Genomic DNA, 27550 nt, shown 5'->3' with positions numbered 1-27550 from the left:
CTTGTCTTGTTCCTGTTCTGGGGTTGTAAACTCCCCCCCCCCCTGTTTTCCGGGGTTCCTTATCTTCTTCTTCAGCCATTCAGGTCATAAAGGTTTTTCAAACAAAAACATCTCATCTCCTCTCCCTCCTGCCTTCGAGGCTGAAGTTATTGCCTCAGTGATTATTTTCTTGCCATCTTATCTCAACATTCAAACCACATTCATATGTACTAAAAATACTTTATCCATTTCCTTAATAGCATTTTTGTCTTTACCTTATTCACCAGCTTAATACAAATTCTTATACCTATACTAATTTTACTAACACCATTTTACTAAAAAGGAATACATATGTAGAAATCTTAAATCTTGTTTGTCCCCTCACTGCCCCCTGATTTACACATCAACCACATTCCTGATACGCATTGGGCATTTTACACCGCACTTGTACATTTCCTCATGATCAGATTTCAAGATGTTCCTAAACATCCTTCTCATTAACAAACAGCAGGGTTCTAATATGTCATGAATGTTAAATCACAGAATGTTGAGGCAGGATGTCCTTACTCCAGTTAATTATCATAGTGGAGCCTGGGGTGGCATGAACAAACAATCAATAGGTCGAGAATTCCCTTATCGATATTGCCTAGTTTTGTTCTTTTTCTTAGTGTAAAAATTAACCCTTAAGCTTCACGTTGTGTTATCCAGGGTTCAGGCCTGCTTTGGTTCAGATCTGTATTACAGTATTACAGTGCAGGGGTTTGCTGGGACCCACACTAAAGGGTTGGCTGGCAGCATGGGATTTTGGGTAAGATCTAAACTTATATTGAACTGGTGCTGTGGCTGACCCTTTGGGGTCAGGAGAAACCTTTTTGGTAAAGAGCATAGAGTTTAAATAACTGGTCTCTTTGCTGGGCCTAGTGGCTGATTGGGGGCCAGAGACTGAAATGCAGTGAAGGGGGCTGTGTATATTTTGTTGTAGCTTCTTGATAACCGGTTTGGGGGAATCAGAAGCACTGTTTGTGGCTGTTTGGGGAATCTAACTTCAGTGTCACTCACCAGGGCCAGGAGAATCTGTTCTCCTTTTACAGCCTGCCCTGGCCTTGGCATTTTCGGGTGGCTGCCCTGGGCATGGATGGGTCACACCCTCTATCCAAAAAGTGGGGGGAAAAGTGAAAAAACCTCAGTTAGGTTAAGGAGTGCAAAAAATAGAAAATTAGTGACTGAACACCCACAAAAGTTCTGGCCAAGAAGTGCCCAAAGAGGGGGAATTGCTGGGCCAGCCTGCTGACCCCCAGACCCATGGGGCTGGTGCTTCGGTGGCTTGTTTGACAAGCCAGAGCCCGGCAGGGGAGGGAGGTCTGACACCCCCACGTTCCCCTGGGTGAAGAGTCTGCAGCAGCTGGGATATGCTGGAGTAGGAAAGCCCCTTAACTCAGCCCGTTCTCTGCCAGGGCTGGCAAGGGGTGTCCTGGCTGCCGGCAGGGGAGAGGAGTTGGAAGCATGGCTGGCCAGCTGCCCTGACGGGGAGGCAGGGCCCCTCCCTAGATACTGGCTCGGCAGAAGAAGGCAAGTCTGTTTGCTTTGACTCTGGATAAATAAAACCGAAAGGGACAGACAGACAGACAGCCAATGCAGGACACACGCAGGCGCTGGCTTCCTGCAGCCCCCGCAGCCGAAAGCAATGGCCTGGTCCCACTGGTGAGCTTGGCTATGAAATCCTAGCGCTGCAAGGGGAGCGGGGTCTAGGGGTTAGATTGGAGGGGGGCTGGGAGCCAGGACTCTCTGGGAGGAGAGTGGGGGCTAGCAGGGGGGAGAGGACGGGGGCTAGTGGATAGCAGGGCTGGGAGAGGGGACCCCTGGGGGGTGGTACTCCCATAGGGGATGTGGGGGTTGCTTGCTGGACTGGCCCTTCACAGATCTCCCATTTGGGAGGGCTGCTGGCCTCCTTCAGAGCCGCAGCCGGGGTGGGGGGGCCGCGGCTGCAGTGTGTGATCTATCCTTGGCTTGTGGGGCCGACTGGCTGTTTCCCAAGAGCCCTCTTGTTGCATTTGGGGTCCTCTTGCCTCCGGTAGCTCCCCTCCTGTGGGCGTCTTAGCAGCCCACGCTGCCTCTGCTGCAGCTCACAGTCCCCTCCTCCCCCCAGTCCGGGGCCGGTTTAATAGCAGATCCAGGACACGCAGCCTTCGGAGGCCTCGATGATGGGATAAGCCAGCCCGGCCCCAACAAGACGCTGATGTAACGTCAGTCATGAGAATTCAACGATTCGCATTTAGGCCCCACGCTGGCTAAGGAGCTGTCCCTCGGCCATCTGCTCCCCACGGCACCCACAGCCCTAGCTTCCTTCCCCCGCGGCTTCTCCCCTCTGCGGAGCGCCCTGTATCCAGACGCCAGCCGATACGTGCTGCCCAGCCTGCAGAGAGCTGCTTCTGATGGACTGGGAGAGATGGGGGGGCTCTGCTCCCACCCTACGGTCTCCGGATCCCAGCCCTGAATTCCCCGTGACCTTTTCCTCTCTCACTCCCAGGCCATTTTCTGAGCCTATTTTCATTGCCACTTCACTCCCATGGGCCAGGACATCCTGTTCCACTGTTGAAACAGGCAGGCTTCCCCGTCAGAGTGGCAGGTTTTACCCGTAGATGTGGTGCGACCACTGCTGGAGTCTCGCGTCTGATTCTGGGCTCCCCATATCTGGGAGGGTGGGGAAACCTTAGCGAGGGGCAGAGGGCTGGAGCAGACGGGGTACCACGGGAGACAGACAGGAGAAGGAAGGGGTCTGGAACCCCTTGTCCAAGGACCTGCCCGGGGAGCACATCCCAGGTCCTAAAGCGCTCTTTAAATACAGCGGAAAATGGGTGAACCAGAGCCACCGGCTGGTGGCTAAAGCTGGCCACGTTCCCGTTGGAAATAAGGGGCAATTCCCTCCCCTTAATGCTGGGGATTAATCCCAGAAACAATCTCCCCAGGGAAGGGATTGCCATCCCAACCTTGCGAACCCCGCCGCCCCTTTTCCCTTCTGCATCACTGCGGGCCGTGACATGGCTTTGCGTTCACTCCTTCCCATGTCTGTGTCTGGTCCAGCACCAAGAAAAGCCGGATTGTTACCCACGTAAGTCAAGGGCACCCTGCCTGTACCCCCCCCGAGGGCTCGAGGCATGACCTGGTTAGTGTAGGGACTTCCTCCACCCTTTGCCTACCGAGGGGTCGGGGTGCAAGGCACGTCCCCTACCCACGGGGCTCGGAGAAAAACCAGGTCACTTTAAGTACCTACCTCTCCCCACGGGCACTCTGACGGGTGGGCAGGATCTTTCCCCAGTGCAAGAGCCTTGCCCCGCTGTGCTCTAAGCCTCTGTTTATGAGCCATGCACACACAGAATACACATGCAGGCCCAGCCGTAGTCATAGGCAAAGTAGGCAATTGCCTAGGGCAACAAAATGTTAGGCGCAACTGCCCCATTCCCGCTGGGCAGCTAGGAGCCTGAGGTGTCCCCGCTGGTACCGGCCCCTGCTTTCTTGTCAATTTCATTGCTCCAAGGGGAGTGGTGAAATTGACAGAGAGGACAGCCCCGCTCAAATTTTGCCGCTGGAGGGGGGCACACGGTTTTGTGTTGCCCAGGACGGCAGAATCTGTAAAGCTGGAGTTGTACATATGCCAGTCAAATCTGTTCTATTCCCCACTCCCCATACACAGACCGGCCTCACCTGATGGCCCATCAGGATCTCCTCGCCTGGAGTTGCTAGTGATTGCTCTGCAGGACTCGGTCGTGCAGAGGGGTCAGAGTTCTGTCAGCTTGACGTGGAACTGCAATCCAGCGACGGTTCCCCCAAAAGCAGAGTTTTCCATTTACATTATATTGGTAAAACTAGCTGCCACCTTCAACATTCTTAACACGATGCCATTATTCAATCTGGAGGACGGGGTGGATTAAACCCTCAGCAAGTTTGCAGATGACACTAAGCTTGGGGAAGTGGTAGATACCCTGGAAGGCAGGGATAGGATACAGAGTGACCTAGATACATTGGAGGATTGGGCCAAAAGAAACCTGATGAGGTTCAACAAGGACAAGTGCAGAGTCCTGCTCTAAAGACGGAAGAATCTCATGCACAGCTACAGACTGGGGACCGACGGGCTAGGCAGGAGTTCTGCAGAAAAGGAACTGGGGGTTACAGTAGATAAGAAGCTGGATATGAGTCAGCAGTGTGCCCTGGTTGCCAAGAAGGCTAGCAGCATATTGGGCTGCATTATTAGGAGCATTGCCAGCAGATTGCGGGAAGTGATTATTCCCTTCTATTCGGCACTGGGGAGGCCGCATTTGGAGTATCGTGTCCAGTTTTGGGCCCCCCACTACAGGAAGGATGTGGACAAATTGGAGAGAGTCCAGCAGAGGGCAACAAAAATGGTTAGGGGGCTGGAGCACAAGACTTCTGAGGAGAGGCTGAGGGAACTGGGCTTGTTTAGTCTGCAGAAGAGAAGAATGAGGGGGGATTTGATAGCAGCCTTTAACTACCTGAAAGGGGGTTCCAGGGAGGATGGAGCTAGGCTGTTCTCAGTGGTGGCAGATGACAAAACAAGGAGCAATGGTCTCAAGTTGCAGTGGGGGAGGTCTAGGTTGGATATTAGGAAAAATATTTTTCCCTAGGAGGGTGGTGAAGCACTGGAATGGGTCACCTAGGGAGGTGGGGGAATCTCCATCCTTAGAGGTTTTTATGGCCCGGCTTGAGAAAGCCCTGGGTGGGATGATTTTGTTGGGGTTGGTCCTGGTTTGAGCAGGGGGCTGGACTAGATACCTCCCAAGGTCCCTTCCAACCCTCATCTTCTATGATTCTAATTCCGCTAGGTAACAAAATGTAACCACTCCCGCACTGGCACCTATGATTTCACTATGATTTCACTATGATTTGACTAGTTTCAGGCCAGGCATTCTATTAATCAATTCTATGATTAATTCTTTGACTCCACAATCCTCCCTTTTGTACTTCCAGTACAACATAAAAGACTTTGATTTGAAAGGGCATAAGCATCTGTGGCTTCTCTTATCGATTACTATTGGGGGGAATTACAACAAAATTGAAACAAAACCTTTGCTAAACATACTTAGGTTTGCCTGTTCCACGAAGCCATTTTCTGTAGTTCAGGTTCCCATACTTGTCCTGCTATAAATTGTATACTTTTCCACACACCCTCACTCTCATCTAAAGAGTGGTCCAGGCACCTACCCTTCCCGCACACTGACCAGTGGGGCATCGGTCCAGGAGGCCCTGGCTCCAGGTTGGTTCGATGCCTTATCCACAGGGCATGCTACAGGGAGGCAAGGGAGGCGGTTGTCTGTTTGGAAAATAATACCCAAAACTACAGGCCTGGTCTTCGAGGAGAGACTAGGATAGGGTATGAATAAACATTGTTACAAGGCACAACATTAAAACTTGTGCAAATGTCCAGTTTACATTACATCAAACGAGATTAACAGGCAGTCAAGGCAGTTAGAATGTAAGGTCTCCTTGGAGGGGTTTGAACTTTCACAGCGAAACAAAAATGTCCATTAACTGCTGGATTTCTTGGTTGTTTTCTTCTTTTGGTGGTAGAGTCTGCTTACAACGTGAAGCATGAATCCAGTTAAGGTATCTTTGACATTGCACCGCAGTATTAGTGGTTAGCAGCACTACATAAGGTCCTTTCCACTGAGGCTGCAACACATTCTGTTGGTGGTGGACTTTTACACAGACCCAATTGCCAGGTTGGAGGGAGTGGAACAGTTCTGTTGCAGGTGCTGGAAGGGCTTCTTGAACCTGTGAGTAGATAGACTTAACACACTTCATTCATAATTTACAATAGTTCAGTATCACATCATCAGTTAAGCGCAGATCCAATCCTTGTGAGTCTAGTGGTGATCTCATGAATCTGGCCATAAGGATCTCATGTGGAGATAGTCCATGTTTTCTGTTGACAGTATTTCTAATATACATGAGAGCCATGGGTAAGCCATTTGGCCACTTCAAGCTGGTTTCTGCACATAGGTTTTGAATGACTTGTTCTGTGGAGGGGGTCCCTTTATCGCTGTCCAGGATGAGGACAAACCTAGGTATAAATTCTGTCAATAGTTTCTTGGCGACAGCTACTCACATCTGCTTGCTTACAAGGACATGCTTTTACCCATACTGAAAACATATAAATGATGACTAACACATATTCAAAGTAGGCATTTGGATGAAATCCATTTGCAAGTTCACAAAGGGTCCCCACGGAGGGGGTGAAGTTCACAAAGGGACGCTAGGCAAATAGGGAAAAATTCTGGAAAAGAAAACAGGAAAAATTTGGGGCAACCCAAAAATAAAATTTGGAGCAACCCAATCATGATCAAATCAAATCATGTTGACACAAAATAAAAAAATCAAATCGCCAAAAGTCAAATCACGATGAAATCAAATCAAATCATGATGAAATCAAATCAAATCATGATGAAATCAAATCAAATCACGATGACATCCCCCCTTTGCTCGTGTGAATCACGGAGTGAGTCGCACGGGCAAGGTATGCAAGGTATTACAATATTACAGTGTAGGAGTCTGCTGGGCTTACACTATGGACTTGTGGCTTCTAATTTAGCATATATTTCTTATCCAACAGCACATGGCAGATATGCTAACTTAAACAAATACAACTTAACTAAACCAACTAACAAGGAGTGAAGTATACTAGACATTATCCCTGAAGAGGTGGGGGACCATCCAGTAAAAACATGATACCCATGATATGCAGTAAGTTCTTATTCTGCTTTAGCAATTCTAATCCTGTTTCCAGCATCTTGCTTTGTTTGCTGCAGAAACTGAGTTACTTTTGCTTTTTGTAACAAGTGATTAGCATTTTAGACCAATTAACGCAAGGTTCACGGAAAGCTTTGTTAGACTGGCAGTGAGAGTTGTACTGTACCCTTGGATTTGTGGTATGCTGTAGTCACGGAGCAAAAGCAAGGGGGTGGAGACAGACTGCTTGCTGTAATGTGATCTCTGAGTTGGGGTGGGCAAACCCCCCTTATCGCAGCAAAACTCAAAGAGATAAGACAGCCTCGTCCGATTAGATAAGCGGCTCAGTGACTGAATTCGGGTTAGGTTCTGCAGGAATTTTACGAGTGAAGCAAACTTTAAGATTCATTGTCTACCATACCCTGCCATTTTAAAAAGGCTTGTTATTTGCTTGCGAGTAGTAGGAAGTGAAGGCAAACAACAACAACAAAAAATCTGCTTAGATTGGGGATTGGGATAGATAGGAAAGCAGAACAGAGTTTTACAATGGTAAAATAAATAGCAGCTGCAGGAAAGCATGACAAATTAGTAGCCAGATTAGGGACGACAGAAAAACTGCAGCATAAACTGCTTGCAGATCTTGCAGAAATTAAAACTTGAGGGGGCACCTGTGCCAACAGTTCCTTTTGCAGTTAGGAGGTGTGGGCTTTGGTGCTCCCCTGATCAGAATTTTGTAACAAGGCTACTAGTGAATTTAGGCACTTGAAATTTAAAATCACATTTTTTAATTGATACCATACTACGAAAACATCTAATTTCAGGATCTCTTTTCCTACCAAATTCATTGATTTACAGAGCTTCCTGATTCTTTTTTGCTTAATGCAGTACCTTTAATACCAAACACAATAATAATAGTAACAAGATAAAATATAAAACACAACACAACACAACAATGTTAGTAATCAAGACAAAACATAAACACAAAACACAACCCTGGTTGCAACAGTAGATCCATGGTTTTGTTTTTTAGGTATTTCACTGGTACCAGTCTTTTGTCATTCTGAAAGATGAAAGAACACTTTTCTACCCCCAAAGGGGTGGGGAGCAAATTATTGCTTTGAATCACATTTTATTTTTACAGCTTTGTACACAAATGATTTTTCCTTTTATGCATTTGGAGGCAGTTAAGTTCCAATGGAAACCTCTTTTTTTTTTTTTCCCTGTTCATGATTTAAACTAAATCATCCATATTTAAGTAACTTTAGGCAGGTTTATTTACAGACCATTTCTTTAGGAGAAGGGCTCATTTTCCTTCAGAATGGCTGCAACGAAACCAAGAATTTATTTTCCTCTAACAATTTTACAACTTTTAACTGTTCCATTTCCTCCAGCTTCTATAGGGTTAATCTTTTACTCTTTTCCCACTTTTGCTTACAATTCTTGGCAGCAGGCTTACCTTGTTTTACACATATCATCCTATCAGTTCCCGTTACCCGCTGCATTGCGCGGGGTATTTAGCTTAGTCAGGATACGGAGATCATAGAATCATAGAGTTGGAAGGGACCTCAGGAGGTATTTAGTCCAACCCCCTGCTCAGAGAAGGACTAACCTCAGCTACATCATCCCAGCCAGGGCTTTGTCAAGCCGCAGTTTAAAAACCTCTAAAGATGGAGATTCCACCACCTCCCTAGGTAATCCATTCCAGTGCTTCACCACCCTCCTAGTGAAAAACTTTTTCCTAATATCCAACCTAGACCTCCCCCCCCGTAACTTGAGACTGTTGCTCCTTGTTCTGTCATCTGCTACCACCGAGAACAGCCTAGCTCCATCCTCCCTGGAACTCCCTTTCAGGTAGCTAAAGGCTGCTATCAAATCCCCCCTCATTCTTCTCTTCTGCAGACTAAACAAGCCTAGTTCCTTCAGCCTCTCCTCATAAGTCTTGTGCTCCAGCCCCCTGATCATTTTTGTTGCCCTCCGCTGGACTCTCTCCAACTTCTCCACTTGTTGTAGTGGGTGGCCCAAAACTGGACACAATACTCCAAATGCGGCCTCACCAATGCCGAATAGAGGGGAATGATCACTTCCCGTGATCTGCTTGCAATGCTCCTCCTAATGCAGCCCAATATGCCATTAGCCTTCTTGACAACCAGGGCACACTGCTGACTCATATCCAGCTTCTTATCCACTGTTACCCCCAGGTCCTTTTCTGCAGAACTGCTGCCTACCTCGTCGGTCCCCAGTCTATAGCTGTGCATGGGATTCTTCCATCCTAGGTGCAGGACTCTGCACTTGTCCTTGTTGAACCTCATCAGATTTCTTTTGGCTCAATCCTCCAATTTGTCTAGGTCACTCTGTATCCTATCCCTACCTTCCAGGGTATCTACCACTCCCCCTAGCTTAGTGTCATCTGCAAACTTGCTGAGGGTGCAATCTACCCCATCCTCCAGATCATTGATGAAGATGTTGAACAAAACCAGCCCCAGGACCGACCCCTGGGGCACTCCGCTTGTGACCGGCTGCCAGCTAGACATGGAGCCATTGATCACTACTCATTGAGCCCTATGCTCTAGCCAGTTCTCTATCCATTTTATAGTTCATTCATCCAACCCATACTTCCTTAACTTGCTGATCCCTAAGATGTAACATATGTTGTAACCATTTGAGTTATTTATTTTCAAAATCTCAAGTTTGGGTCTTTGGGCTTTATATCTGGGAGATTTTTTAATAAACCCCTCATTTTCTCTGTACTGAGAGGAGTACACTTATGAAATTTATTGATCTTTTCCTCCTGTTGAGGACATCATTGAAGCACCCTGGGGCAATTCGTAAGACATTAGAAATCCACTGTGCAATTAACAAAGCATTCTTGCAGCCCCAGGCAGCTGCACTGCCAGGGTTGTAGCATTTGAATGAGTTTGGGAAGCTGGGTGACAATGTGCTTTAATATGCAGGCAGGCTCCTGCATTGTTGAAATTTACAAGTAGGGGATTCAACAGGCAAGCACTCTCACTTCTGCTGCTGAAACTGACAAATAGGGATTTCAACAGCCCCCCACACAGACTTCTTGCGCTGTTGAAACTGACAAAGTTTCCTTGGGTGTGCACCCCCGGTATTCACAACAACAATGGCATGCTTACTGTTCTCCCCTTGCATTTTTAATATAACCCAAATAGCAAATATCACAGGATCTTCTTCTAGGGGATAAGGCAACAAGCCACCTTTATTGGGAATACAGAAACTTAGTATATAGTATTAATAGGAAAAGTATTAACACTGTAACAACCTTAATATAGTTTTTTTACTTAGGGAAACAGTATTACCAATGTAACACTTAAGAAAACAGCATTAATACTGTATCAACAACAAGACACATGTTTCAATAGGTACCTTCATTTACACTCACACATACTGATAGGCATACAGAGACAGACAAACATTCATAGGGGTCTTAGAGATGTTAGACCCAAACCTCCTTCCATTGCTGTTTTAATTTTTACTGGGAGGCTTTGAGATTTCAAGTTTATGACTTTTTGAAGCTTTATTATACTAATTCAAAAATGCACCCCATTGTAACTGGATACTCTGAATCCATGAGACTCTAGCGCTTTTCTCAAATGCATTATTTTATCCAAATCAAACGTTCCCACCTTGGGGATTTGCCTGGCCAGGTCACTCTTGGTATAAGAGTGCCATTCTGCCAGAAACTTGCAAGTCCTGGGAGAGTAATACGTACTAGATAATATGCTGGGGTTCCCTTTGGGGGACCTGACACTTGCCTAGATTGCCCTGTCCCCATTATCACTCACACACACACAGAGGAATGGCTTATTGAGGGATCCGCACCATTTCAATTCAGCCCGCAATGCTGCCGAGGTGAATGAACCTGATAACGGAACGCTTATTTAGTGGGGGAGAGGGGGGTTTGAGAAGGAGACAAGACACAAAAGGGGTCCTCCAAAGTCACAGGGGTCCGAACCCTAGGCCCGTCCAGCGACCGAGGCTAAGGTATCTAGGACAACGAATCTAAGGAGGCTCATGCATCAGGGAAGGGAAAGGGACAGCCTCGCGGCTGCAAACACTCCGCCTGTCCGTTGGGTCACTAGGTTCAGGCAAGCCCCCCTTGCAATTGATTCACTCCGGTCAGCGCCAGCAAGGTTTGCAGTGGAATCAGGGCGGCTGGAACTTGCCTTAGTCCAAGACCTGGTCAACGGCTTATTTAGCTAAGCACAAACATTCGGGTCTCACACATTACCTTACCACCCCTCAATGTGTTCTGGGTGCAATGCTTAAAACTGCCGAGGTGAGGAGCTGATCCTCAGCCCGCAACACTGCCGAGGTGAGGACCTGATAGTGTCCTCAGCCCTCAGTGTAAACCTCCAGACTCTCCCTGCGCACTTTCCAGAGACAGACGGACAATTTTAAAGCTCACCTCGACCCTTAACAAAGTTCGGATCTCGCTTGGCTGTTCTCGAATAGGAAGCCTACGGGCAGCCCTCCTCCGAAACCCCAAATAGAGGTTTAAAAGGTCTCTTACCTTGGAGTGGCACCTGGGGTTTGGTGGGGAGCAGTCTGCGGTCCTTCCTGGATGATACCAGTGCTTGGAGATCTGAGTCATGGCACCAAATTGTCGAGGAAAGAATCACACTGCTACATTTTAGAGTTGGATCGGTGCAACTTTAATTGTGACACACAATCACATAACCATAGCTATGGGGAATACTGTAGCCATGGGGAAAACCCAGGTGGCTATAGGGAAGTCAGGCAGCATGTCTGGATGCTGGGCAAATATACTTTGCCTGGCTACCAAAAACAAAAGACTTATATAGGGGTTGCTTAGGTTCATTTCCATGTTGATCGTATAGTGGAATTGGATTAACAGTTTATACGTAACAGGAAAGACAATCACAATGCGCAGTGGGGCACACCAGACGCCCTCACAGGAACGCCCCATGAGTCACTTGAGTATACAATCAGGTTTTCAGGGACCCTGGCTAACACCCGAAGATGGGTGGTGACACAATACCTGTTCAAATGCTAATTTGTATGGAGTAGTTCCTGTGGGGCCGGTAAGACAAGGGGGGGCAGGTACCGCTACTTATCGGAACAGGAAATGTCTGTTCACAGACTTCAAAAGGCCTAAGGGTCATAACAGAGAACTTGCATTTGGAGTGTGGCTCAGAGACATCCTGTGGGACTTCAGCATCTTTATCCTAGTTTTGGCTGAGGCATTCTGTGAATGGTTTAGCCTGGGCCTTCTAGTTCAGTTTCAGGCTACAACTTCAGGCCAGGCCTTCTATGACCAGTTTCAGGCCAGGCATTCTATTAATCAATTCTATGATTAATTCTTTGACTCCACAGTGTAGACTGGGATCCAGTCCCCCTTTTGTCTTTGCTGCGTTAAACTAGACAGAGGGAGCCGGAGTCTCCTCTCTCTCAGGCAGGTTTTCTGAGCCTTTCGTCGTTAGCGTAGGTCTTCTCTGACCCTGTGCCAGTTTGTCCGCGTCCTTCCTGACCTGGAGGCACCAGGGCCTGACACGGGAGGAAAGCAGCGGCCACACCAGGGCCAAAAAATCACCTGGCTGCCCCTGCTCGTGATTCCCTGGTTCACACAGCCTTGAGGTGGATTCTCTGTCACTTGGTGTTTTCAGATCTAGACTGGAAGAGAAGCCAGTTACTGGGCTCCAGCCAGGGTTTACTGGTTTGATACTGAATCCCTAGGCTACCCAGGACATCTGCCTGGTAGATCCGATGGATGCTTCTGGCCTAGAACCCTTGAAATGTTATTCCTCAGAGGCTGGACACAGTAGGATGTGTCTGCGGGGAAGGAGACCACCCAGAGATTTCAGATTAACCAGGGCTAAGAACCCAGGAGTCCTGGATCCCAACCCCCACCTCCAACCATTAGACCCCACACCCCTCCCAGAGCCAGGGATAGAACCCAGGAGTCCTGGCTTGCAGTCTGTGATCTCCCAGAGGCCAGACATCCTGACCCAGGGTCCTTTTAGCCTGGCAGCCCATGAACGTGGGCAGGGCGGAGGAAGGGACCCCGGGGCGGCCATGCCTGCTGGATCCCCCCGATAGCATCGTGCGTGAACATGGCTCCGTGCCCGGCTCTCCCCACAGCCAGCGCCAGGTCGGGCTCCCCAGGATGTTCCAGAGACGGAGCTGGGTGCTGGCCCTCTGCGTGTGCTTCACCCTCAGCTTCATCTTCTCCTGGCTGTGGAGGTGAGTGAGTGAGTGGAGGGCTGGAAGCCAGGAGGCCTGGGTTCTATCCCCAGCCCTGAGAGGGGAGGGAAGCCTAGTGGTTACTGATGGGGGGCTGGGAGCCAGGACGCCTGGGTTCTATCCCTGGCTGTGGGAGGGAAGTGGGGTCAAGTGGTTAGAGCAGGGGGGGCTGGGAGCCAGGACTGGGTTCTATCCCCAACTGTGTGTGGGGAGTGGGGTCTAGTGGTTAGAGCAGGAGAATGTGGGGAACCAGGACTCCTGGGTTCTATCCCCAATGTGGGTGTGACCCAAATGCCACTTGTTGCTAGTCAGCAGAGGGGACAGGATTGCCGAGGGGGTGCCAGGGGTCCCCTGGGTCTGGCGCTCACCTTCTAGCTCACCAAAGAGTGCCATGGAAGGTTTCTACCAACAGCCCGTCCCCCGCAGGTCACGGGAATCCCTGGGCAATGACTGTGCCACCAGCACGTAAGGGGAGGTGTGCAGCTAATGAATTACTGGCTGTAGGCAAAGACCGGTCACCCAGAGGTCGCTTGCCTGGAGCCTGGCTTCTCCACGCAAGCCGGGGAGAAGCTATCTCCCTGGCTGGCCATTGGGCAGTGTATGTCTCTTAGCTCAGGGGGTCAAATGCCATGAGAGAGCTCACGGCACTTCAGAAGGAAAATCAATAGCAGGAGGTAAACAGTGGGGGTAGGGGACAGTCCTGTTTTCAGGTGAAAATCAAAGGTCAGAGCCGCTCTGTCTGGGGGCATGCCCCAGGGGTACCAGGCACTTCCCCAGCTGTGAGGCAGCTCCTGGAAACCCCCAGCCCCTGATCCACCAAGCAAGTCGCACAATTAGGGACCAGGGCCCACCGGCGTGTGCTGTTCGGCTCAGGATGACCTCTTGGCTTCACCCTTCTAGAAAGTTATAGCAAACACGTGGATAAGGGTGTGATCAAAGGGACAGAGATTCAAGTGACCGCGAGTAAGAATATGGGAAAGAACTGGTCACATGTAACATCAAACCATTACGTCGCGTGTTCCTGGCTAAAGAAATTTATCTCACCCAAAGTCCTCCCCAGCCTTTTCACAGATTGGTAGAGTGCAAAGGAACCAGTGTGATCTTCTAGGCTGACCCCCTGTATCGACCCTGCTTTGAGGAGGGGATTGGATTAGATGGCCTCCTGACGTCCCTTCTATCCCGGATCTTCTATGATCACACGGGCCGGAGAACTGCCCCAAAGCTATTCCCAGAGCAGATCTCTTAGGCCTTGTCTACACTAAAGAAATGTTGACATAATATATTGCCCCTGAGGATGGGGTCCAGCTGCTCCGGCCTCTTGACCCCGCCCCTCCACCTGCCAGGTGCACGGCTCAACTGTGAAATTGACAAGGCTGCCTGGCTCCGAGCGGGGAGTGGACGGAGAAGTCCTGGTTCGCAGCCGGGATCCAGCCGCCTGCAGCTTCCAGTAGCCTGGGCTTGGGCTTTCTTATCAATTTCATGGCTCCAGGGTAGTGGTGAAGTTGACAAGCATGACAGCCCCATCAGCGATGAAAGGGGACGCAGCATCTACATGGACACGGCGTCGCCCTAATTAAGCCAACAAAAGCCCTGCACCTCTGGTCAAGGTGGTTTTAGTTTGTTGAAAAAAGAGGGCCGTTTGTCAGCAGGGAGGGATTGCAGTATGTGTGCCAGCACTGATTGTAGACAAAAACTGACTGAGGTCGACAAGACTCTCTAGTGTAGACCAGCCCTCAGAAACACATCCAGTTTTGACTGAAAACCTTGTCAGTGCAGGAGACTCTGCCCCATCCCTGGGGAAATTATTCCCAGGACTAGTGACTCTCACTGTTAAAAATATGACACCTCGCTTCCCATTTTAACACGTCTAGCTTAAACCTTCAGCCAGCCGGCTGGGGTTAGATCTTTCTCGTCTAGACTGAAGAGCCCATTAGTAAATATTTGATCCCCGTCGAGGGACGGATGGTCTGGCATCAAGTGCCCCCTTAACTGTCTAAGCCTGGGTACCCAGGAAGCGTCACAGCGGTGCTAACCCCCCATCTCTCTGCTCCCCTAGCCTGGTGTCCCACCACAAGGCAGCGTCGACAGCTAGCAATGGAATGGGGCCGGAGCCCACACATCCCTGCTGGCCCATGGCCCGGAAAAGGAAACCTATGTGCGCTGGGGAGCTAGGGGGCAGGGGTGAGGGAGGAAGGGCGTTAGGGGCGTCTGAGGGACCCACTGAGTAATGAGGGCCTGGCAGGGAGTGGGATTTAGTGAAGCAGAGAGGGGGTGGGTGAAGGGGATGGATGGTGGGTGAAGGGGTGTTAACAGGGGTCGGGGGGCATGGGAATTGGGAGGGGCATGGGGGAAGGGGAGGAATAGTGGGGGCTCTGTGGGGTGGAGGGAAGGAAAGGAGGTGGTGGGAGAGCTGTGGGGGGAGGGGAAGGAGGCTGTAGGAGGTGTTTTGGGGAGAGCAGAGGATAGGGGCTTTGTGGGGCATGGAGAGGGGAAGAGAAAGGGGGCAGTGGAGGAGTGTGAGGGAGGGGAAGAAGGTGCAGGGAGAGGAGTGGGGGAAGGGAGGATTGGGGCTCTGTGGGGTGGCGGAAGGGAAGGAGGCGATGGGAGGAGTGTAGGGGGAAAGGCAGAAGACTGGGGTGCTGAGTGGGGCCCTGTGGGGGAAGGGTCTCTTGGCTGTGTTTAATCCCTCCTTCACCTTCCCAGCCCGAAGGCCACGGAGCTGTGCTGGGAGTTGATGCGAAACCCGAGCACCGAGGCCGACCCCAAGAGGTGAGTGTGGCCAGGTATCACGCGTTCTAGAAGCAGCTCACGCCCGTGAGCACCAGCCTCAGGGCAGCCTATCAAAACCAGAGCAGAGACCACAACCAGTGGGGAGCTCTGTGTTCACATGTGTCACTGGCTTGGTGAAATATGTACTCCTGGATCACTGTACCAGTCAGAGCCAGTCCCCTGGGCCCCTCCAGTCTATCTCATCACCCAGACAAGCAGGACTTAGTGATCAACGGTCACACTAAAAACACACCACTTCAGATCACTTCCAGTCCCAGGAGACCAGTCACTTCCTCCAGATCAGCTGCTTTGTCAGATCCAAAGACAGCACCTATAACCACCCTGGAAAAAACTGTCTAAAGGGTCATTAACGAGGATTGTGACATTCCCCAGGATACAATCTGGACTGATGAATGGCTGCATCCCCTCAGTTCACCAACCTGTGTGCCTTTCACACTGTTTTGCTGTGAGAGAAACCACTCCTGGTCTGCTCACACCCAGCCTCCGGCATATAAATTACCCCCAGTTATGTTGTACGAGTGCCAGCCGCTCATGAATTACACTGCAGAGCAACACCAGCAACTTCCCAGCCTCAGACTTTCTCCCCCAGAAATGTACATCTTATACTGCCAGCTCTCTCCTGGGTAATACAAGCTCATTTATGGTCTGTCATTTATTAATAGAAAATTCCATGCACCAATCTTGTTATCTCAAAAGTTTCCCAAATGCTTCAGTCCAAACACACTGGTTTAGCTAACACAATAAAACCCGTTTATTAACTACAAAAGACAGATTTTAGGGGAGTATAAGTAATGGGGCCTAAAAGTCAGAACTGGCACAAGAAAATAAAAGTAAAACATAACGAATGCCTAACTTAACAAGCTAAGTGAATTCAAAGCAAAGGTCTCTCTCATCACAGTCTTTCTGGCTGAATCCCTTTCAGTCATTCAGGATCTGTCCCCCCGTTCTGTGTTCTCTAGGTGTTGTTGATGTCGTGGGTAGAGAGAAAGGGAGAGATAAATTGGGACATCTTTCCTATAGTTCCTGCTTTTCTTTGTGAGTCCTCTCCTGTTAAGGCTCAGGAGGCAGAAAGTCTGTGTGGACGGGAACTCCCAGCTGTTCCTTTGTCAAGTTTTTTCACCCACACTCTTTCCTGCCAAAAAATGGCCACTTACCCAGGTGATGGTTCATTTGATGTCGCTGACACCTGGTTGAGATGTTGTCTAGTCTTTTTGTCTCTAGGAAATTGTTTTGTGAAGTCAGTGCTTGTCTACACTTGTGGTTAGGCCAGCAAAACTTTTGTCACTCAGGGGTGTGAAAAAAACCCAAGCGACAAAAGCTGACACAAAACCTGAGTGTCAACAAGTTCTTATAGACAGATTAAAGCAGGCAAACAGATACACACCAGTGAGTTACCAGTAAAATCCTAAGAGTGATCGAGTCGTAGTGATCTGCCAGTTCAAAGTGTCTTTCAGAGCAGACCCAGAAGGCAGCCTCTGGGGATCTTGGGCCCCTCAAACAGCCAAAAAGATGGAAAATTTCCCTGTGGCTTTATTTTATTTCCTTCATTCTGCTTCCGAGCCCACATGCCATGCTTCCTGCATTTCCCAGGTACGCTAGGGCCGTTAAGCAATTCTGTGTATTGCGAGAATCCCGGATGGCCCATCTGATTGTGATTGTCCTCCTGGGTGGGCAGCGGGACAGGGAACAATTCCCGTTCCTGGTTCTCCAGTGCAGAGGAAAGATTTTCCAAGTTTTAAGGCCAACCTTACATCTTTCCTTATCACCTGGGACCCAGACATTGCACGTGCGATTAATGCAGACAGCAGCTTACAGGTATTTCACAGAGTCCGAACGCTAAACACGTTTGTGTCAGGCCGGTACCTGCTCGGAACCAATTAACACATGGGGACCTGGGCTGGGTTTGTCTGTTTTTCGCTAATGCCTGCAGCCTGGACACCTGATTTTCCAGTGTCGCACCAGGGGTGGGGGCGGTCAGTAGGGCCCCTTGGGAGGAGACTGCAGTGAAGGAGGAGGGGAGGCAGATCCGTGACTCTCTGTCTCTCCATCCCAGGGTGGACAAGGACTGGATCATTAGGCAGTTCAAGCTGGTGCAGAGCTGCCCCTGGATGCACAACGCCAGTGCTCTGGGCCATTACAGGTACCCCCCACCTCCACTGCCTTGCCCCTTCTCCCCCCACCACTCTGCCCTATCCCTGTCCCCTGATGCTGCCCCAAAAACCTCCTTCTCCTCCCTTCCATGCCCTTCCCCTAACGCCTCCATCCCCCTCCGCCCCCTGCTGCCTTCTTCTGCCCCCCAACTTCTCCCCCGCAGCTGCCCCTCATGCCTCTCCCGTGTGCAGGGAGCAGCTGGGTCGCTGTTGCAATGCTTCTGCCAGGCTGGTGCTGACCCAGGAGAATACCCTGCTGGGCTCCTGGATCATCCTCGATGGACAGCAGACCAAGAAGCTGAAGGTGCAAGAGGACCTGCTGGAAATCCTGCCACAGGTAGGGGACGCTGGGCTGCAGCGGGGGCTCAGCACTCCACCCCAGAGGTGGCTGCATCTCAGTGCTAGGCGAGGGGTCCCTGTATAAATAGCCCTTGGACCCCACCTCAGAGACTACTGCATCTCAGCACTGGGGGGTGTCCCTCTGTTGTGGGGGGGTCTGTGCATGGTTGGTGGGTGCTGACTCACGTCCCTCCCCCGCAGGGCTCCCCGTTTCAGGATCCCCCCTATGAGTGCTGTGCCGTGGTAGGGAACGGGGGCATCCTCCGCAACAGCAGCTGTGGCCCCGAGATCGACCGTGCCCAGGTTGTCATCAGGTAAGGGCGTCCAGGGGGAGCGGAAGGAGGAACAGAGGGAAGGGGGTGCATAGTGGGGAGATCAGGGGGTGGGGGGAAGGGGCATTGGAGTCCAGTGGGGATCAGGGGTGGGGATGCAGGCAGAGGGTGCAGTGGGGAGGATCAGGGGAGTGTGAGGCTGGAGGTGCAGTGGAGGGATTGGGGCTGGGGATGCAGTGTGGGGGGATCAGGGAGTGGGGGTGCAGGGTAGAGGATGAAGTGGGGGATTGGGGGTGCGGGGCTGGGGGTGCAGTGGGGGATTGGGGGTGGGGGTGCAGTGGGGAGATCAGGGTGGGGGTGCAGTGGGGGAGCGGGGGTGGGGTGCGGGCTATGGGATGCAGGGTGGAGGGGTGGGAGTGCAGTGCTGGCGGTACAGTGGGGAGATCAGGGTGGGGGTGCAGTGGGGGATCGGGGGTGGGGTTCAGGGCAGGGGATGCAGGGTGGAGGGGTTGGGGTGCAGGGTAGAGAGTGAAGTGGGGATCAGGGGGGTGCTGGTCTGGGGGTGGAGTGTGGGACTGGGGGTGCAGTGTAGGGGGGATCAGGGAGTGGGATTTCAGGGCAGAAGGTGCAGTGGGGGATCGGGGGTGTGGGGCTGGGGGATGCAGGGTGGAGGGGTGGGGTTGCAGAGCAGGGGGTTGCAGGCTGTGACGTGGGAGTCCTGACCCATTTAAAAGGCCAGTGTCTGGAGAACATGATGGGGGCTGTAAATACATGGGGCACCCCACGGGGTATGGGGCACCTGGCTCCCCTGGCTGCTCCCCAGCTCACAGTGGCCCCCCCTTCCAGGTTCAACCTGCCCCCCCTGGGCTTTGCGGACGACGTGGGTACCAAATCAAGCATCATCACCCTGAACCCCAGCGTCCTGCAGTCCCGGTACCAGGGTGGGGGGAAGAACCACAGGGGGGAAGGAGGGGCAGGGAGCCCTGATGGGAATAAATCATAGAATCATAGAATATTAGAGTTGGAAGGGACCTCAGGAGGTCATCTAGTCCAACCCCCTGCTCAAAGCAGGACTAACCTCAGCTATATCATCCCAGCCAGGGCTTTGTCAAGGGGGAGTGGATTAGATCAGAAATGGAGGGAGGGTACCTGGATCAAGATCTCAATCAAGGGAAGGATCGGATTGGATTGCGGCTGGAGGCAGGAGCCTGGAAAGTAACCCCCAGGGGGAAAGGGTGGCACTGATCCAAGCAGGGGGCTGTGGTAGAGGAGATCTCTGGTTGGCCATAAGGTTACTGGGGGGATAGAGATCAGAGAAGTCCCAGCCCCCCAGCTCTCCGGTTGGTCGCAGAGTTCCCGGGGTCGGAGGAGATGGAGGGAAGGAGGCTGGTGCTGGGGGACGGGTCCTGCCGGGACGGGGGCTGACACAGGGCATCTCCCTCCCTGCCCGCAGGTTCTGGGGACTGACCCGTCGCCGCCGTTCCTTCGCGGAAGCAGTGGGCGCCTACGGGGCCCCCCAGCTCCTCATCCCAGCCCTCAGCTACGCCGGCCACAGTGAGCTTGCGTTTCGGGCACTCTACACCCTGGAGGACTTCAACTCGCCAGCCCGCGCCCTCTTCATGAACCCCGAGTACCTGGTGGGGCTGGACAGGCACTGGCGCCGCCACGGCCTCCATGCCAAACGCCTCTCCTCCGGCTTCATGCTGGTAAGCGCTGCCCTGGAGCTGTGCCAGCATGTCACCCTCTACGGCTTCTGGCCCTTCCCACAGGGCCCTGATGGGTGGTTCCTGCCCCATCACTACTACGACGACCAGTCCGCCAAATTGGGCGTTCATGCCATGCCCGAGGAGTTCACCCACTACCGGGCCATGCACCTCCAGGGCGCCCTGCGGCTGCATCTGGGGCGCTGCCAGTGACGGACCGGCCAGCAGCCATGCACAACGAGACACAGAGGGGGTGGCATGGCTGGGTGTCGAGGAGCCAGCTGTGGTAGGGGCAGTCTTTCATATACTTGGCCCAGCTGATCCTGGCATGGCGCTGCCTGGCAGACTGCATTTCTCATCTGGCAGAAGGATGGAGCTATCTACGACTGGACCCAGCAGCATCTGGAGCTCACTGGCTGCTGAATACCTCCCACGCTTGTGCCCTGCCCTTCTCCACCCTCCATACCCCTGGCTCCGCACCCTACATCTCCGGCTCTCCCGCTGGCTCTGCCATTCGGCTTCCGACCCCCTTGGTGACCCATAGTCCTGATTCTTGTTTCCAGCCCAGTTCCACTCTAATCTCCAAGCTTGGCTACTCTCAGGACCCCTTCCATTAGGCCTGACTACCAGTCATCGTCCCTGAAAAATTGAGTTACCTCAGAGAGAAACACTGAAGTTCAGGCTTGGCCGTGAGGTTGACTCCCCTTCTTCCCCTAAAGGCCTCTCTCCTCCTAGCAGAGGTAACGGACACCTTGCAGAGGCTCCACGCCCAGATCCCGCCCCGGCAGGTGCAGCTTTCACTACCCATTGCCCAGGTCTCTCAGGAACCAAAGATTCTGCTGCTGGCCCATTTTGATGGTGACTGTGGGAAATTTCACCACTTCCTGAATCAACACCAGCTCTTTTCACCCTACGACCATGTCATTTCCCACTGAGTAGGCCTGAGTGGAGCTCATTATCAGCCTGATAACTGGGGAGGCCCTGACCTGGGCTTGCCCACTCCTGCAGACTTCCTGCTGGGGCAGCTTGAGGAATTCATCCAGGCTGCGGCGATTGTTTTTGGTGACCTGCACTGTTCCTGCTCCACAGGGAGCATGCTTTGGAACTTGCACCGGGGAACAAGCCAGGCACTGCATTTGCTGTGGACGTCTGGCGGTTGGTGGAAGAAGGAAGAAATTAAGGAAATTAAGGACATGGCTTGAAGGAAGAAATTAAGGAAATTAAGGACATTCTTAATTCACTCTGGGTATTCTGGAGAAATATTGAGACTGTGCTGATGTCTTTGACAAAAGGAAATAGATGTCTTGCATCATTGTTGTGATTACTCCATCAATCTGCAGCCCCAGAATGATGTTCCCTTTGGCCGTAATTCCTCCTACCTCATGACTGGGACTGCAGATGCACCAGAACGTAGAAAATGTGAGAATGTGAAAAAGCAGTTTATTCATTCTTCTACTTCTCTTATGGGGGCTCTGATCTGTTTCATGGGTAAATATGATGGATCCCAGCACCCGCGTTGATTATGGGACTTTGAATAGAGTGACCATTTGAAATCGCTATCCTTTGCCACTTATTAATTAACTTTTTGAGAAACGTCACTTGCCCAGCGTTTTTCCTAAACTGCGTCTTTGTGGAGCCTACAATCTGTTTCATGTCCAGGGAAGGTGACAAGTGGAAGACAGCATTCAGCACTCAATATGGGCATTTTGAATATTTAGTTCTGCTATTTGGGCTCTGTAATGCTCCAGCTACATTTCAGCATTTCATGAAGGAGGTTTTCTGGGACATACTGGACCAATGGTTAACTATTTTGATGACATTTTTGTCTTCTCCAAAACCAGAAGCTAAGTGAGCAACAATTTGCTACATTCTTGACAGACTTCACAAGAATTGGCTTTATGACAAACAGGAGAAATGCAAATTTGACAAGTTTCCTTATCCCTCAACCCTCCTTGCGGGGTATATCATTTTCCCTGAGGTCTAACAATGGACCTATGGTAAGTGTATGCCATCACTGGGTGGAGCGCCCCAAAGAAAGTAAAGGGAGTTGAGTGGTTTCTCAGATTTGCCAATTTTTATCAGCACTTCATTAAAGGAGTCTCCCAGTTAGCAGAACTGATAACTGTGCGCCTCCAAAAATGGGTCTGTTTTGTCTGGTTGGCAGAGGTACCGTCTGCCTTTGATCAACTAAAGAAAAACCTTCACCTCAGTTCCTGTTCTTGTTGTTTTTTTTTTTTGCAATCAGGGCTGAACTTTTGCAAAATGCAGGCTCCTGTAATCAACTCCATCCTTGTGAGTATTATTCAAGTAACCGAACCCCTGCTGAGAAAAACAATGATCTGGGATAAGGGGCTGCTCACAATCAAAACAGCATGTAGAGAATGAAGATATCTTGGGGGGGCAGGACGATTGACTAGACACAAAGATGTGTTATGAAACATATGTAAGGTTAAAGAAACAGTTGATCACCTGATATGGGAATGCAGGGAGTATTTCCAGGAAAGAACGCCTCTTTTTGCAGAATTTAGATGCTTTAAGGTGACAGAACATAGTAGGAGGGGTTTAGTGAGAGTATCTGGGGTAATACTGGAGCTTTTTTTATGGCACTTTTTAAGGTCATAGAGCAGGCTGAGAGTGTAGTGGCTTGAATGTTCAAGGAATAAAGTAGGAGGCAGTTATAGACGCAGTAGATGAGTCTGCATAAAAAGCATGGTGTCCAACCATTTTGAGTGCCGTAAGACCCAGGACTTGTTGATACAGTTTCTGGTGGCTGGGGTGAGAATTGATGTGAAAAAAATATGTTGACTCCTGTGACCTGTGCCGTCAGAGCAAGTGCCCATGTGCTAAGCTGCTCTATCTACTCCAGCTTCTGCCCACCTCACCTCAATCCTGGGGCGTGGTCCTGTCGGACTTCATTGTAGAATTACCTCGTTCTCAAGGTTGCACCATCATCCTGGTAGCTGTTGATCTTTTCACTGAGATGGCACGTTTCATTTCTTTTTGCTCAGGAAACAGTCTGCCTTTTCCTAAATCAAGTTTTTCAGCTCCACAGATTGCCAGCTGGAATAGTGTCCGCTTAGAGCCAACAATTCACTTCCCAGTTCTGGTGCTAACTCTGTAAACTCCTAGGAACTAAACTCTCCACCTCCGCAGCCTACTATCCACAGACCCATGGGCAGACGGTGTGGGTAAATCAGATCCTCGAGCAATAGCTTCAATGCTTCCTTGACTATCGCCAAGACGAAAGGGGGTTCCAGGGAGGATGGGGCTAGGCTGTTCTCGGTGGTGGCAGATGACAGAACAAGAAGCAACGGTCTCAAGTTGCAGGGCGGGAGGTCTAGGTTGGACATTAGGAAAAAGTTTTTTACTAGGAGGGTGGTGAAGCACTGGAATAGGTTACCTAGGGAGGTGGTGGAATCTCCATCCTTAGAGGTTTTTAAGCTGAGGCTTGACAAAGCCCTGGTTGGGATGATATAGCTGAGCTTTGAGCAGGGGGTTGGACTAGATGACCTCCTGAGGTCCCTTCCAACTCTAATATTCTATGATTCTATGATTCCTGCTGTATACCAAATTTTCTTGCTATAATCCCACCCATGCCTCCATCTGACACAGTCTATTTTATTCCGGTTAAGGTTTTCACCCTTCTCTCCATCCAGTTGCACCTGCAGACTCACAAATTCCTGCCGTGACAGATTTCATTACCCAAGTTCACCAGAAACCTATGGAGATATGGAAGCTGCCCAGGAAGCATATAAATGGCATGTCGACCGAGACCGCCCAGTTGCCTTGACACTAAGAGTGGGGGATAAGGTCTGGCTGTCTGCTAAACATCTCAAAGCCTCCTGACCATCTGTCAAAGTTAGATCACTGATACCTGGGTCCATTTGAGATTGCTGAACAAATCAACCTAGTAGCATTTCAACTCTGACTGCCTGAATACCTGAAAGGCAACCTGGTTGTTCATGTGTCCCTCCTGAAAAACCCATCTCCGGCTGCTCTGCTCCACCACCCCCTCCCGTGGAGGTTCAGGGTCATGACGAATATGAGGTCTGAGAGATCCTGGATTCTCAGTGAACCTGTGGTTGACTTAACTGCCAGGTGGGCTAGGAGGGATCTGGGTTGGAAGAAGTCTTGGAAAGTGGAAGGGAATGCCTGTGCGCTGGAGCTTTTCACCAGAAAAACAGAGAAAACTCAATCCCTATGGACCCTGAAAGTAGCCCTCGGAGGACGAAGTGGTACTGTCCGGGATGCAGCTGTAGCAGGGTCAGTCTGCTAGCCACACGCTGGGCACAGCTGATGCTGGCACGGGGCTGCCTGATGGATTGCACACATCGTGCGCTGGGAGAGTGGAGTTAGCTATGACTGGCCCATCTGCAGCCAGAGCTCGCTGGCTGGCCGACGCGTCCCGTGCGACAGCCGCGCGCTTCAGCCCCTTCCCTTCTCCCTCCTCCATGCCCCCGGCTCGGACCCCGGCTCCGCTTCCTGGCCACCCCCATGGCTCTGACTATTAGCCCCAACTGTCCACATCCCAGTTGTGTTCCTGACACTAGAACTGGTCCAGAAAAATGAACCAGCCCAGGGGGTCCTGTCTGAAATAAGCCTCCCACGCCTCGATACCTTCCTTCTTCCACCCTTCAAGTTACTGGAGGTGGAAAATATCCAGGGCTGATCATTCGTTAGGTATTCATTAATTGGCTTCTGTTCAATGCTATTTAATTATTGAGGTTTAGGAATGGTGATTTGTTAATTGACATATGTGTATGGAGATTTAATTATTGCAGTTTGTTCCTTGTCATTAGTAGGTCATCATCTGCTAATTGGTGTTTCCTTGACTGTAGTTCATTAGTCAACCTTCCCTAATTGACATCCTGTTGATTGCTATTTAACAAAGGCCATTTGTTACTGGAGGCAGAGGACGGATCACCCAGTGATTGCGTTTTCTGTCTGTTCCCCTGGAAGCAACTGATATCTGCCCCTGGCAGAAGACAGGATGCTGGGCTTGATGGACCATTGGTCTGACCCAGTCTGGCTGTTCTTATTTTCTTAATTAGCAAGTCATCAGCTGTGTGTCACTAATAAAGGCTCTTCTGTAACTGCTCTTCATTAGGGGGCGATTTGTTAATTGCTCTTTGTCAATTGTGACAGTTTCCCGAGGGTTCAGTCACAAATGACCAGCCCCCCCCCCCCCTCCTTCATCAGGGGGACCCCCCTGTTCCCTGTGCCATGGTGCCACGTTAATTTCTTCCCCGGCCTCGATTGCTTGTTAATTTAATCACCCCTTGGCACCTGGCTACGGTGGGGTCTGCTGGTGACCGCTCACCCGGCAGCTTTGGTCTCTGGCATCCTTCACTGCCTGTTTTGCTCCCACACCAGCCCGAGACCCACGAAGGTGCCTTTCCTTCATGCCATGAAATTCCATTTGGCTTTGGCCACTAGCAAGGGCAACAATCGGGATCATATGAAGCCCGTCCCTGGGAGACTGGATGACCCCGACAATCCCTTCCAGTCCTATGTCCCTGTAATAACAGCCTTCTACTGCTGCTGGCTAGCGTAGATCGTCCAAGCAGTGGGAAGGGGCTGGGTTCCAATCCCTCTGAGCAGGCATCAGCGGGGAAGCTGTTGCAGTAATCCTTTTTCTCTTTTAAAAAACCCTAGGAAATGTCATGCCAAAAACATTGTTAACGTTGCAAAGAGCCAGGAAGTGCCAGGTTTCCTGCAGAAGCCCGTGTGATGCTCTGTGAACCTGGGCCTGGGATGCCCCAGACAGCGTCTGCATCCTGGCCTCCTGTCTGCTGAAACCGGGGTGGAGGAGGCCAAGAGGCTAGTAGGATTAGCGCCGCAGCCCAGGCACTACCTGGGAGAGCCCCGATTGGGGGATTGGCTGGCTCCACCGATTGGCCCAGCCATGCTATTTAAACCAGAAGGAGGCCCAGGATGGGAAGTCTGTAGCTACAAGGTGATTTTCTGTTGAGGGTGCATTGGACCCTGCTTGTGTCTGTCTCTTGCATCCAACCCTGCCCCTGCTTCCTGCTCCGCTCCTGGCTTCTGCCTCACTCTTGCCTTCACTCCTGTTCCCACCGTGCTCCATCTCCTCACCTTTCCTGCAGTCCCTGCCCTTTCGCCTCACCTCCAATCACCAGAGACCAGTGCTGGCTTGACCTGGGGCTCTGGTATTTATTATCTCACCTCGGCTTCATTCTGCAACCTGAGCACATGCTCTGCCCACTAGACCTGACTCCTGCTCTGACTGCTAGGCCAGACTGCCTACATCCCTAACATCCAGCCCCTTGTGTGTCTGCATCATGCCCCGGATTTCGAGGCCTCTCCTTCCCCCGCGGTGAACATGGAAGTTATCCTCACACATGTATGACCAATCAGCATGCCTCAGTTTCCCCACCCCTAGCCATGAAGGGGTTAATTTCTACTCCAAGACAGGGGGCAGTGGCGGGTGACTGTTAGAGGCACCATGGGCTGTCTTGATTGGCAGGGACGCACCATCACGAGCTGTCCACAGATGAATGAGACGCCCTGGGGAGCTAAGAGCAGGACTTTAATTTAACACATGTGACTGAGAAAAACCTGGGAAATTCCATGCAAAAAACTCTGTTACAGAGGCAAAGATTCTGGCCACCGTGCGACCTGACTCTGGTCGCCTTGTGCACCTAAGTCATGGCACAATCTTTAAATGACGATTTCCCCCACAGCCCCCCTACCTCAAGGCAGGTACAAGGGGGCAGAGTTGTAGGCACCGCCAGCTGTGAAAGGAGCATTTGCTGACTCGCCAGTGCTTGGCTGTGTAAGCTCAGGAATGGGGCACGGGGGGAAGAGGGAGATTGGCTTGTGCCAGGCGCTTAGCCAAGTCACCAGTGGAGTTTGCCCCTCTGAGTGAATATCCCTCTGTTCTGCCCGTCGGTGTGAGTTTCTGCCAGCCCCTGCTCCTATGGGCCGGGGACAGCCAGGGTGGGGTGGGACTGCGTGTGATACTGTGAGTGTGCGGTGTGTTGTGTGTGTTCCTGCTGACCCCTGCTGGAGGGGAATGGGCCCTGCTCTGTGCGTGTGTGAGGTTTATTTCTGTTTGTGTGAATAGAGCCAAGTATATATATATTTTTTGGTGAATGGTTTCTTTGCCCCCAAAAAGGCAGTTTTGGGGCAACCAAAACTCTTCGTGGCTTTGAGTTGAACTCAAGAGATTGCTTTTGGCCCGAAAAAAAATCACGGGGAAGAGACTGCTGAAAAAGTGGCAACGTTTGGTTGTGACATTTGCAAACCTTTGTGCACTGCTTTTCCGAACCATGTCGGATTTTGAAATCTCACATGCTTTCCCTATTAAAAAAGAGAATCACAAAAGGGG

At 51.0% G+C, this 27550-nt stretch overlaps 1 protein-coding gene across 6 annotated transcripts; it reads left to right on the top strand.

Moving 5' to 3' along the window:
• The first annotated feature begins 1597 nt into the window (after window positions 1-1597).
• On the top strand, window positions 1598-25927 carry LOC137144302 (alpha-N-acetylneuraminide alpha-2,8-sialyltransferase-like). 6 transcript variants are annotated; one of them, XM_067534518.1, is made up of 11 exons: window positions 1598-1680; window positions 12844-12945; window positions 15002-15100; window positions 15649-15714; window positions 17789-17875; window positions 18078-18222; window positions 18426-18538; window positions 19343-19429; window positions 19950-22196; window positions 22445-22491; window positions 23832-23970. In XM_067534518.1, exons 1-9 carry the CDS (start codon window positions 1664-1666, stop codon window positions 20410-20412), a joined length of 1179 nt encoding a protein of 392 aa, XP_067390619.1. In that variant the 5' UTR covers window positions 1598-1663; the 3' UTR covers window positions 20413-22196; window positions 22445-22491; window positions 23832-23970. The 6 variants fall into 6 exon arrangements, with proteins under 6 accessions (XP_067390619.1, XP_067390620.1, XP_067390616.1 ...); XM_067534519.1 differs by lacking the exon at window positions 1598-1680 and having other exon boundaries at window positions 12187-12945; window positions 19950-20202; XM_067534515.1 differs by lacking the exon at window positions 1598-1680 and having other exon boundaries at window positions 12187-12945.
• The last annotated feature ends 1623 nt before the right edge of the window (window positions 25928-27550 follow it).

This window comes from Emydura macquarii, unplaced genomic scaffold (assembly GCF_026122565.2).
Source record: "Emydura macquarii macquarii isolate MOO-44397 ecotype Brisbane River unplaced genomic scaffold, CSIRO-AGI_Emac_v2 contig_3450, whole genome shotgun sequence".
NCBI classification, from domain to species: Eukaryota; Metazoa; Chordata; order Testudines; family Chelidae; genus Emydura; species Emydura macquarii.
Note: the sequence above shows the minus strand (reverse complement) of the source record. Positions and strands in the feature narration are given on the sequence as shown.

Coding starts and splice junctions, on each gene's coding strand:
- LOC137144302 (XM_067534515.1), top strand. CDS start 12,737: ATGAACGTGGGCAGGGCGGAGGAAGGGACCCCGGGGCGGCCATGCCTG. Junction 12,946..15,001: donor ATCTTCTCCTGGCTGTGGAG/GTGAGTGAGTGA, acceptor CTGCTCCCCTAG/CCTGGTGTCCCACCACAAGG. Junction 15,715..17,788: donor ACCGAGGCCGACCCCAAGAG/GTGAGTGTGGCC, acceptor TCTCCATCCCAG/GGTGGACAAGGACTGGATCA.